Consider the following 13,353-nt stretch of genomic DNA (forward strand, 5'->3'; position numbering starts at 1 on the left):
TTCTCTAGGGTAAAAACACGAGAGAATCCGCCCAAAAATCTGTTACAAATCAATGAGACTAATGTTTCATCCAAAAACTTAAGAATCAATGGCGGTAATGATGACAAAAAACCAACATGCTAAAATCATGTATTTCCTACTACTGCTGCAATAAAGTTTCGAATACAATGTGAAATCAGCAATCTAGGGGCGCCTGGGTGGCTCAGTCGTTAAGCGTCTGCCTTCGGCTCAGGGCGTAATCCCAGGGTCTTGGGATCGAGCCCCACATCGGGCTCCCTGCTCTGCTGGGAGCCTGCTTCTTCCTCTCCCACTCCCCCTGCTTGTGTTCCCTCTCTCGCTGGCTGTCTCTCTCTCTGTCAAATAAATAAATAAAATCTTAAAAAAATAAATAAAAAATAAAACAGCAATCTATATGCCAAAGACAATGTGAATAACAGTTCATTGGAACTGAGGAAAGAGACCCTAAGTGATCCATGTAAGATTTTATTATATGATTTTAAAAAGCATAAAAATTCAGTGAGAAAGTAAAAATTATTCAAAAAGTGGTGATGGGACAATTGGATAACAATTTGAAAATGTATTAGATTTTATGCTAGAAGTCTAGTAAAAATTGATATTCATAACAATGATATAAAATACTGGGATAACTATACCATATCGTGGTGGGAAAAAATACACAAGAAAATATTTAAAAATGACAAAGGAAAAAGTAATTTCACTACATTACCAAAAAAATTTTGCATGTTAAGACATATTCTCAAACAAAAAAGATGGGAAAATACTTACTGTAAATAGAGACTAATACTAATGTAAAAGGAATTTTTGAAAATTTTAAAAAGTCATGTTCATTTCAGTCAAAAAGACGAAAAGCTATTTGACAAGAGATAAGCAGTAAATCCTCCCTTAGCAAGTTAAGAATTGGCACTAATAAAGCAATAGGATAAAGAACGAGAAATGTGACACCAGTACTACATTAAAAAAAAAGTAAAATTATCACCAGAAGTTCAAGATGCAAAAAGATGGACATATTTGACTGCATTAAATGGAAGGGGTGAAGGTGGTCAAAAGGTACAAACTTCTAGTTATAAAATAAATTAGGATGCAATGTGCAGCATGTAACTACAGTTAATCATACTGTTATATATTTGAAAGTTGCTAAGAGTAAATCTTAAAATGTTCTCATTCCAAGAAAAAAACTGTGTACCTCTGTGTGGTGATGCATGTTAATTACATTGATTGTGGTGATCATTTCGCAGATTGATATGTAGATATCAAGTCATTATGTTGTGAACCTCGACTAATACATGTCCATTATCTCTCAACTAAAAAGTTGAGTAGCCCTGCGCCCATAAAAATGCCATAAATTGAGAAAAAAAAAGTCTTTGCAGCAAATAAGACGTTTAAAGCGAAAGACAGAAACAAATGATTCCCAAGAATGCACATGCTCGATTAACAACAATTTCAGTGTTGTAATTAAAAATATATCAACCCAAAACAAGAAAACTGGAACTGTAAAGATTTCCTTCAAAATAATCACTAAACACATTCCGCTGGAAATGCATATCGGCACACTCTTGGAATATTTTTCAAGAGCCTACGCAATTTTGACTCCGATTTTACTACTTTACTTCTTTACTTTACTTCTTTACTTCTAAATTCTTTAGAATTTATCAGAGTCAGACATGGACAAAATTTTATGTAGGAATATTAAATCTTGCTCAATTTATAATGATGAAAACTTAGGGTAGATATTTAAATATACACTCATAGGAAATGGAAAAAAATATGAAGGTACATTCATGAGTGGAAAATTGTATGGACATTTAATACTTTCTAGGAAAAATAACCTATGAAAATCATTAAGATAAAACTAAAGTCAAAAATTATGATGCAAAATGCCAACTTTATTAGTACCAACTATCATTTACTAAATGCTTCTCTGTGCATCTTATGCTAATCACTTTGTAACATTCTCTACTTATAATGCTGACAGATACCACAATTATTAACACGCACCTTAATGCCATAGACAAAAGGGTAAACTTTACCTTTGGGAGCTTACCTACCCCAGGGTCTTTCAGTTAATAACTGGTTGAGCTGTGGATAGGGCATTGGTTTTATTTCTCTTGATGGTATGTTTCTGTAGTTTTGAATGAAATGTTCTGTAGGAGCGTATTTTGTCTTTATAATAAAAACCAGGCAATTCCAGTTACAAACCAGAACAATTTAAACATGATTGAATGTGTTTGCTTTACGGGTAAACTACAGGAATTCTGCTGGCAAGAAAGGAAAACAAGAAGTATGGATTTGAGTAAAAATAGAATATTTTTCTCAATGCACATGTATTTGATAATTAGGGAAAAAAGCACATTATTTTGTAATATATACACATTTTATAAAATCTGAAGAAAAAGTCATAATGATAGCAGTGTATGTGTTTCAAAGTTGGATTTAGTTCCTTTTATCATCCAGATTTTTAAATTTTTTTAAATTATATTATGTTAGTCACCATACAGTACATCCCTGGTTTTTGATGTGAAGTTCGATGATTCATTAGTTGCGTATAACACCCAGTGCACCATGCAATACGTGCCCTCCTTACTACCCATCACCAGCCTATCCCATTCCCCCACCCCCCTTATCATACAGATTTAAGGTTAGGATCTGGTATATTTGAAAAATACTTGGCAAATGTCTGTACCTATGTATAAGCATAACATACCCAATATTAACAGAAGTTACCCTTGGCATGTGGAAATCATTGATAATTTACACTTTTCACTTTTATTTTCCTGTACTTTTTATAATACACATAAATTACTTCTATAATCAGAAAAACTAACGAACATTAATTTTGAAACTTAGAAAACTAAAAATAAGAAACATTAAAAATGTCTAATGTGCTTGCAGTTTATCCTTCTTTTCGTCTTAATTTTCGGTAAAAAATTAATAGCTTATGAAAATAAAATCTCTTCCCAATCATTTCAAAGCCACTGAAAATGTCTTTATCTGTAAGCAAGGAATTCCAGACGTAATTAGTAGCGTTAGCATACCATCAGTCAGCTACTGTGTAACCGCCAAGACAGCTGTCCACTGCAGAAAATTATAAAAGGGTGAGAGGGGGAGCAGGTGAGGCTGAAGGTGGTGGATATAGGTGTAGTTAGCTTACCTGGTTAAGCAATTTTTAGCTAGTTACAAAGCAACAGAGTCAACTGTAATAGAGGGCAAAAACCTTTTTTCAACAAGGTAAAGAGAAAAGTTTGTGCAGAACAGAGGGTGAGCAGGGCAATACCACCTCAGCAGGTCAGAATTAGCACCAAGAGTAATACATCAATAGTACGTAAAAACAATAATCACAGCAGAATTATCCCTAAAAGATAAAAAAGATGGACAGATTTTATCTCTAAAATTACCTGAATGGCCCTGCCTTTGTAAAACTGTAATAGATTGACAAAAAGAAATCAATGCAAACAAATGCCAGTTAAATTATATTTATTACATAAAGAGATCCTATAACTTGGTATGAAAAAACAAAGCAAGTCCAATAGGTATCACAAGGGTAAAGCACATCAACATTCAAAGAGGAAACAGAACTATTCAAAAAACACAAATATTTAACCTCATTAATAAATGATTGGGATGCCATTTCTTGCTTATTTAATGCACAAAGTTAACATCAATTTCTACATTTTCTATTTTCTAAATGTACTCAACTGTGCTATTTTTAGTAATAAAAAATTAGTCATTTAAAAAAAACACAGAAAGTATGAAATTTTCTGCCCAGGCAGAAATCATAAAAAGCATTAAAATGAATCAACACTTGTATGGGCAGTAGGTTCAGATCCCTGTAAGCCAATTACTTTTGTCTGGGTTCCTGAGTTTTATTATGGGATCGTCAGTAAAGAGAAGATTGTGCCTGATTTACACTATCACAATCTCCCAAGTGCAGGGATATATTTATATGTATGTAAATGTGCATATGTAAATTTTTCTTCAGGTAGGCAATTATTCCAGGAAAGTACCTCTCCAGAATCACTCACTACATACAAAAGGATTCCTAGGACTCCCATTTGCTGAAAAGGTCTCATTAAGGTCTCCCCATCTGATTCTCAACCAGTAGGGATGCCCTTGGTATTTCAGAGGCTGAACGTGTACTTTAGGGCTGCCTGAAAACCAGCAGTGTCCTAGGCCTTCTGTAGCTGGCTTCTTAGGAAATCTGAAGTTGGTCCTGTTCTTTAGACATAGCCAAAAAGACATTTTTCTGATCCGTTACAGAACTGAGTGTATGTCCTGTTTGCTGAGATCACAGCCGTGAGGCAGATCACACAAAGCTCAGGATGCACAGGCCAGAGCAACCACCCCCCAAAAGGATCACGTTAGAATGACTGAGCTGGGAGACTGAACTTAAAATCCTATACTTTTGTTCAGCGTATTTCTTTCTTAGCTTACCTCACGTAAGTTCTACTGGACAAGAAGGCAGAAAACAGCAGAGCTTAACCTTACTCAGCAAAACCAATTCTCAGAAACCTGAACTCTGCTAAATAACCTGTATAAAAGCAACTCCACAGAAAACAATACACAAGCGGAAAAGTAGTATGTTTCATCTGAAATAACCATTTAGTCAAATGACAGATTTGGCAATCAATTTAAAATGGTGTACCCTTATCTATCTCAATTTAGTATGACTCTATACATACTTATTTTCTGGTACTGAATTCCCATTTGAACAGAAATAGCTGCTAGGTAGAAGAAAAAACCCTTAATTTAAAAACATTTCCCTATAGCTGAAATACCAATTTAGAAATTACACGTGTACGGATGTATGGATGTGTATACACATGTATGTAACGTACGTACACACTTATATTTTCTCTCTCCCTTTCCCTCTCTCCAGAGAGATACAACACCCTGACTTAGGGCTACACTGTTCACTTCTCTTATCTAAGAAACTTCACATATTCTGAATGCACTCAATCTGGTGACTTGGCAACGATGTCAAAAACTATATGAAAAGAGGGAGGTAGGTAACAATATTTGATGACCTTTTGTTTAGGTCAGAGCAGGCAGCCTCCCTTTGATGTTTTGAAGTCAAAGATGAAAACTTGCAGCTTTGAAGCATAAGGAACATAATTATACATTTACTACAATCACCTACAATTTGACTTACACAACACCACAAACACATCGAAAACATTTTTCTACGTATCTTGTTACACTTGTTAAAACAGCTGGCTATGTTGAATACATTTTCAGAATGCATTTGTTAACCATATGATAAACACACTGAGCCAAACAATACAAACAACAGCAATTACCATTTTATCTAATAACTGTACCAATCATTCTAAGAAGAGACAACTGCAGGGGAAGTGTGAGATCATCCATGACGTAAAGGTACTACATTCTAGTCCTAAGAATGATCTGAAGGTGCTGAAAGAGGTGATTCTCTAGAAGGTGACCCAGGGTTTTCCTCGGGGGGAAAAACTGTGAGAGTGCAAGCTCGAATGCCACCAAGTGACTCTGGAAGGTCAAAAACTTTATGCCACTCATCCTTCTCTGGGTCATATTTCTGAACAATTTCAACCATACAACGATTATTCCAAGAATAACCACCTACAACATAGATTTTATTTTCAAAGACAGCAACTCCAACATCACTCTGACCTCTTAACATAGCAGCGATTGGTGTCCACTGGTCAAGGGTTGGTGAATAGTATTCACAGCTTAGAACATCATCATAATCACTTGTTCCTCTGAAGTGATTGCCACCGATGACATAGAGCTTGTCTCCAACTGTACACATGCAGTGCAGACCTCTGACTGTAGTCATCGGAGCCTTCTGTGTCCATTTGTCTGTATCTGGGTCAAAACACATGAGCTCGTTTTGGAAAGTGTCGTGAGTAATTCCTCCTGAAATATACATTAAGCCTCCATACACTGTTCCAGCATGGCCATAGTGGGGTTCGCTCATCTTTGCAACATAGCTCCACTCGTTCATCCTTGGGTTGTAACATTCTACTGTGGCCAGCTCACCAGCTGCACTTCGCCCACCAACAGCATATAAATGTCCTTTGAGGGCACTCAAGTGGAAAAATGTGCGCTTTTCATTTAATGATGCAACCTGCATCCATTTATTATACCGAGGATCAAATCTGAACACTGTGTCAACAGCAGTTTTTCCTTTTGTATCATAATTACTTTGACCACCAACGACATAAAGAAAGTTTCCAATGACAGCAATGCCATGCTGATAACGAGGAGCATCCATGGGGGCTAGAGATCTCCATTCTTGTGCCCTTTCATCATACATCCGTAATTCTTTACTGACAACCAGCTGCTGCCTCAAAACTCCTCCTAATGTGACCAAGTGTGTCGAGTCAGAGCGAATGGCAGTCCTGTCTGACTGCATCACTGGCTGCATATACGGCATCATTTGGTAATTGCTAGCTTCTAGAAGCAAATTCACACAGGTATTGTCTGTTCTCATGAAATCTACTGTCTGCACATAATTGATGAGATCCTGGGGTGTCATCAATGGAAATCGAATATTCTTCATTAATTTTGCAGCATAATCCATCCGAGGGTCTTCCAACCTTAGCCAGCGACAGGCAGCCTTGAAGAGCTCAAGTTCAGTACAGTGCTTAAGACTATTACTAGAAAGCACAAAAGCAAGCCGCTCAAAGGGGAGTTTGAGAAATTCCCCAGTACTCAGTAATGCAGGAAAATTCTTCAGGATGAAATTGTTGACATATTTATCCACTTCGATAAGATTGTAGGTGTTGGCAATTCGTCCAACTTCAACACAGTTATCTAGAGAGACTCCTGAAATAAGAAATACTTTACAGAAGTCCAAAACAGGTAAAATTTGTAAAAAGCTGGCAGCTTCAAGCGTGTCCTGGAGATTGTCCATATTAAGAGAAAGTTTTGCAGTATAAATAAAATCAATTATTTTCTTCAGACCAACCTTGTTCACCCCGTGAAGCTTAATGCACATTAAATCTTGCTCTTTCATTCCACCTGTGAACATCGCCTTGAAATAATCACTAGCAGACGCCATCATAGCTCTGTGAACGGGGAAGATTTCATCCCCATCCCCTGGTACCAGGGTCACATCACAAAGCAAGCCTTCTATTCTAAGCTGATCAAAGCCTTGCAATACCACCGAACTGTGAGTATTGCTGGTAAAAAAACGTGTGGTTCCTGCCTTGCAAGGCTGCAAATGGGCGGAGACGCCCATTTCGCCGTTACCAAGAGACACTTTCATGTGAAATCCTTCCTCTGGCACAAAGATCTGTGCCCGAGCACGAAATTATAACCTGAAAGCTTTCAAGGAAACGAGGCGGCGGCCCGAAGAGCAGGAGAGCTCGCTTTCCTTATCAAGGGCCAGCAGTCGCTGTGGCACCCCCGACAACACACCAGGCAGTCATCCACTGAAAACTGTTCGACAGCAGGACCACAAAGGGCTGTGGACCTCAAATCTGATTATTATGCAGATGATTCACCAGAAGGCGGTTAAGTGACCCGGTTCACCTGGTCAGGCCTGCGCTGCCGCTCCTCCAGCGGTTCTGCTCCGGGCCAAGGGGGAGGCGCCGCCACGTACTGCGGCTCCCGAGGCGGCGAGGCCGGCCACCTCAGCGAGCGGCCCGCTGCGCCCTCCGCTGTCACCCGACCGTCGTCGCGGCCACCGACGACTCTCTTAGGACGAGGGCCTGGAACACGGGCCTGACGTGGGCCTGGGCCTGGAACACGGGCCTAGCCCCTGACGCCGAGCCGGTCCTTCCGGAAAGGCTTCGTCCCAGGATCCCTCGGGCTAGGAGCGGCCGCGGCAGCTACTGCGGCTGCGCGGCCGCCGGAGCGCGTCAGTGGGCGGACGTGTGGGGGATGGGGAGGAAGGGCGCGGGAGGCGCCCAGGGTGGGCGTTGGGGAGGGGTGGCTGTGCGGGGAGCCCGCAAGCTGGTCTCTCCGGGTCGCTCCGCACGTGGAATTCAGTCGGCCGGAACAGGTGCACGTATGTGATGCTACGCGTTTGGTATAAACTTTGCACGGCATCTGAGCTCTTCTGCTAAATTCATACTTTTTCTTTAAGATTTACACTTCCTGGCTTCTGCTTTTTGAATAACAATGAAATGCAGCTTTTGTATAAATTGAAAAGAAACGGGGAGGAAGAGGACCTATGGGCAAGATGCTGAAAACTGTTCCTCACTAAAGCGCTTGAGCTGTGATTTTTATCCTACACAATTCAGTAACACCTCAATTTTAATTTTGGTTCATATTTTCATATTACTAATGATTTAAAACACATATCATGTGTCTCTAAATACCAAATTGTGACATGGTATGTAAATAACATAGCCTGAATTTTTGCTGCGCAATACAATTCCATCTTGTTTTCCACTCACACATTTTTAAATGGCTACACAACTTTGCAATGACTATACATACTATAGTTTCCTTTGCCCATTATTTGTTCCTGGATATACATCTTCTTGTACTTCGTTGTTTTATAGACGCTAATAAACTAAAATCTGGGCATAAAACTCTCCCCTGTATTTAGATAAACACTAAGGATAGGATTCAAGGCGTATAAAAATTTCTTTCCAAAATATTGTCACCAGCAATGTTTGTGCATTTCTTCCATATTTATTTTCGCTTGATGGATATTTTCATTAACTTGCGTTTCTTCAGTAGTAAATTTCAATTTCGCCATATGAATAATACATACATTTTGACACAATTTCTTCCAACATTTCCCACAGTGTGAAGAGTTTAATGTCTTTTAAATCTATCTAGTTTCTTTTTGCATATGCAAACTAGTAAGAATATAACTATATTCTTTTATTACACTATTTTTATATAAAACATAGCAGCCCCAGGGATGCAGCAGGAGTGGCAGGCAGAGGGAGAAGCAGGAAGCCCCATGTGGACTCGATCCCAGGACCCTGGATCATGACCTGAGCTGAAGGCAGATGCTTAACGGACTGAGCCACAGAGGCATCTCTATATTTTTATTCTCTTTATTTAAAGTTTTACTGTCAAATCTTTTTGCATTTGTTCATTTTAAATAATATTTAATAATAAATATTTTAATTTTAATCTTGAATACCAAGACTGATTTTGTAGCTCAACTGAAGGTACAGTTCATTCATTTTATTCAAGCCACATGTGATACTTAAGTATTTAAATCACAGAAACTATCCCTGCCTTCAAGATGGAAAGCTGAATAAAGAAAACGAAGTGCCAGGGACCTGGGTGGCTCAGTTGATGAAACAGCTGCCTTCTGCTTAGGTGGTGATCCCAGCAGGGTCCTGGGATTGAGTCCTGCATTAGGCTCCCTGCTCAGCAGGGAGTCTACTTCTCCCTCCCCCTGCTCTTGTGCTCTCACTTGCTTTCTCTCCCTCTCAAATAAATAAACACAATATATTTTTTAAAAAGTGTCAGCCCTCTTGGAACTTTTCCTTTTTGTTGGAAGGAAACATAAAAGTATTAAGCAATTAATTAATTTCAACCACATCATATGCTAACATAGTAACCAAAAGAAAATTATCATCTAATACCAGGAACTGGTGGATGCAGAAACACTGAGCCTTGACACTTGATGTACATTTCTAGAATTTCCAGTGCTATGGAAAAATGTAAACTTGGGAGCTGAAGTATATCTGGTCCCAAAAGGCCAAGAATGAGAGGAATACAAAATAGGAAAACTACCAAATTTGAACCTTAGGGACTTCACAATTTCATGTAGGGGAGAGAATAAGGAGCGTGAAAAGCACACTGGAATGGAGGCAGCGCCATAGGAGGACGACCAGGAGAGACTGGTGATGAGAGAATGTTCAAGGGAAGAAATGTGTTTAAAAGGCGCTATCTTGGGGTACCCAGTGGCTCAGTCAGTTAAGCACCTGACTCTTGATTCTGGCTCAGGTAGTGATCTCAGAGTCCCGAGATGAAGTCCTGCATGGGGCTCTGCCCTCAGCATGCAGTCTCCTTGAGATTCTCTCTCTCTCTCTCTCAAATAAATAAATAAATAAATAAATAAATAAATCTTTAAAAAAAAAAAAGTAGAGTGCTGTCTTGGGACACCTGGGTGGCTCAGTTGGTTAAGCGGCTGCCTTCAGCTCAGGTCACGATCCCAGGGTGCTGGGATTGAGTCCTGCATCGGGGCGGGGGGGGGGTTCTTGCTCAGCGGGGAGCCTGCTTCTCCCTCTGCCTGCTGTTCCCTCTGCTTGTGCTCGCTCTCTCTCTGACAAATAAATAAATAAATCTTTAAAAAAATAAATGGAAGGCTAAGACGTCAGGCATCATTGCTCAACCGTGTTCAAGTAGTAGCGGGCTAGAACGTTTTTTCATTTGTCTGCTAGTTTTAGTTCTCTTTTTTGGGTTTTATTTTATGACATTAGTTTTGTATTGTCCTTACGCATTACGTTTTTATATATCCTTAATTCTTAAAAGTAGGTATAAACCGCTCATGCAGATGGCGGCTACGGTCCTATGACGTACCTCTTTGTCCCATTTTCTTTACATTTTCTTTGGGTTCCAGTATGTCGAACATGTAGAAACAATACTCTCCCATTCCCATTCCACTATAGAGTTTATGAATTACCAGTTCCCATTTATGTTTTAAACCCTTCACATGTTTTTCTATATCTCATTAGAATTTTATTTTCATCTATGATTTGAGATGAGAATCTAAATTGATTTGTGTCTGTGTCGCAAGGCATTTATCCCGTTACCATTTACTGAAAGTTCTTTTCTTCTGTATTAACATCTAAGATGCGCTTAATCCCAAATTTAATTACTACTGATAATACAATTTCTGGGATTATTTTCTTAATTATTCTGGCCCCCTATGTTTCCTTACTGGCCCCATGTTTACACCGTTGCTGCATTACAATCCAGTTCATTTTCTGGTAAAGCTAGATCTGTAAAAAATTTTCCTGTTCTATTCTTGGATATTTTTGCTTGGTGATCTTTCCCGATTAACTTTTGAATTGTCTTACAGAGGTCAGCGTTGGCTTTATAAAAATCATGGAATTTTGTGGACTCAGATATAACCATACTGCAATGAATATAAAATTCTGAGAAACTTTTTTTTTTTAAGATTTAATTTATTTATTTGACAGAGAGAGAGAGAGAGACAGCCAGCGAGAGAGGGAACACAAGCAGGGGAGTGGGAGAGGAAGAAGCAGGCTCCCAGCGGAGGAGCCTGATGTGGGGCTCGATCCCAGGACTCCGGGATCATGCCCTGAGCTGAAGGCAGATGCTTAACGACTGAGCCACCCAGGTGCCCCTCTGAGAAACTTCTTCATCCGATGGAAAAATGAAGTTGTATCAGAGAATTTCTCTTTCACAAAAATCTAAAGTAAGAACCAAAAAAATAGATTAACATAATCAGAAAGTCAAATGTAGCTGCTAAAAAGAGAAGCCCAGGGAAAAAAGAGGAAGAATAATTTTTCAAGTGAAAAAAAAAATTAAAAAACCAGAAATCTGGAGCACCTGGGTGGCTCAGTCAGTTAAGCGTCTGCCTTCCGCTCAGGTCATGATCCCAGGGTCGTGGGATCGAGTCCTGCGTTGGGCTCCCTGCTCAGCAGGGAGCCTGCTTCTTGCTCTCCCTCTGCCGTTCCCCCTGCTTGTGCTCCCTCGCTCCCTTTCTCTCAAATAAATAAATAAATAAATAAAATCTTTAAAGAACCAATCAAGCAAACAGAAATCCAACTTAAAGTATCACCCCTAGCTCGCTGTGGGAGATGCTGCTTGCAGAGTCTATGTGGATTCCCCGTGGAACTCCCGCTCTGCTCAAAGGCTACTGAACTTCCCCGAGACTCCGTTTTCTCAAATGGAACATGGAGTAAAAATGTTTGTAGAGCTGATGTAAGTCTATTTAAGAGCCCTTAGGACACCCCCTTCCTCAGAGTCAGCGCTTAGTAAGTGCTGACCGTTCTCTTCATTTTCTCCATTCCATGTCTTCTAGAAACTGGCTTGAAGTCAGGCCGTCTCACTCTTGATTGCTGCCCAAGTCCGCTGAATTCTGGCCATCGACCTGAAGAAAACGGCGACGCGTGCCATCGAAGCCCTGTTGGAGTTCTGCTCCGTCAGCGCGACGGCTTGCATCCGTATCTGAAATGGGGGCGAACTTCCTCGACTGGAAAGGGGGAGACGACGGCTCTCCTGGATCTGTTTCTTCGGCACAGCAGTGACCAGGGAGCCCTCCTGCCTCCCCCCCTCTCCTTGCGCTGCCCTTCAGTACAGCGGCTCGCTCCCTGTCCTGCTGTGGTTTCTGGCTGCAAGTTTTCCCAGATGAACACAAACAAATCGTTGGATGAGATTTCCAGATTTTGTAAAAACACAGGGAAGAGAAGTCTCCCTTTTTTAGGTTGCGTACTTTTGAAGCCTCAGGGCAGCAGCCCTTGCACGTAGTTCAAAGGAAGCAGAAAGCAGGTGCAGTGACTGCGGGCTAATAAAAGAGCCCCAGCTGGCCAAGCGCGACGGGGCTAGAGACCAAGTCTGCGGAGGGCAGGCTTCTGGTCTGTGTAGGTGGGCTCCTTTGGGGGAATCTTCCTCGGGAAGTGGTAAGAGGCTCTTTCCTAGCAGGAATTGGCCCTCATATTGGAATCGGCCTCATGCCATAGTCTTCGTTACAAAGAGTGAGTTTAGGCACAGCACGGCACCTTGGGGCCTGCGGCAGCTATGGTGAGAGAGAGGGGCCAAAATATGTCCTTTCTCCAGCTTGTTGTGCAAACTCACGGATCCCGATCAATGACCAGCTCCCCATAGGAGGTGACACTAAGAGGTGGGTACGGCCTAACAATCTGAGGGTAAAACCTGCAATGCCGTTTTGAGTACAAGCCCATATTTCATGGTGCATTACATTTCTCTGTTAACAGTAACTTCCCAGTTTCACAAATTCATTTTTTGTACCAGATCTCTTGATTTCATAATTAGGAAAATCTGTTCATCCAATCTTTGCATCAGGATTGCAACATCCTTTCTCACTCTGACGCAGTTGTAAAAGAGAGCAGTCTTGCTCCATGTCTGTGAAATTTCCCAATCAGCCCTTGTGAAAAGCCCAGCGAATGATCACATCTTCACTGAACGCTAATTTTTCGGCAGAGTTCTTAACTCACAATGCTGAATGGCTGACCGCTCGGTAGCTGTTTTTACAGCACTAACTACCTTATCTATGTTCCTGTTCCTGTTATTCTGTCCCGGGAAGATGAGAGCCCCTTGAAGGAGAGCACTTTAGCTGACTCAACACAGAATAGGTATTAATGACGGTTCTGATAGCGTTACCTGCTGTTCACTGTGACAGCACCTAATTAAAACACACCAAGACTTTCTGGTTGTCCCTGCATCAAATCT

General features: G+C 40.5%; 1 protein-coding gene and 1 long non-coding RNA gene across 2 annotated transcripts; one reads left to right on the forward strand and one right to left on the reverse strand.

Annotated features, from left to right (window-relative positions):
* Positions 1–3,475: 3,475 nt before the first annotated feature.
* On the reverse strand, positions 3,476–7,813 carry KLHL9 (kelch like family member 9). Its single transcript, XM_008689793.2, has one exon. The coding sequence runs from the start codon at positions 7,262–7,264 to the stop codon at positions 5,411–5,413; it is 1,854 nt and encodes a 617-aa protein (XP_008688015.1). The 5' UTR covers positions 7,265–7,813; the 3' UTR covers positions 3,476–5,410.
* Positions 7,814–7,837: 24 nt separating this feature from the next.
* Positions 7,838–13,329, forward strand: LOC103662144. The gene is made up of 2 exons (XR_568363.2): positions 7,838–8,008; positions 11,966–13,329. It is a non-coding gene; the product is annotated as an uncharacterized LOC103662144 (long non-coding RNA).
* Positions 13,330–13,353: the final 24 nt, after the last annotated feature.

This window comes from Ursus maritimus, unplaced genomic scaffold (assembly GCF_017311325.1).
Source record: "Ursus maritimus isolate PB19 unplaced genomic scaffold, ASM1731132v1 scaffold_17, whole genome shotgun sequence".
Lineage (NCBI taxonomy): Eukaryota > Metazoa > Chordata > Mammalia > Carnivora > Ursidae > Ursus > Ursus maritimus.

Bases quoted from the DNA above. Each gene is read 5' to 3' on its own strand.
- KLHL9 (XM_008689793.2), bottom strand. From the start codon at position 7,264: ATGAAAGTGTCTCTTGGTAACGGCGAAATGGGCGTCTCCGCCCATTTG.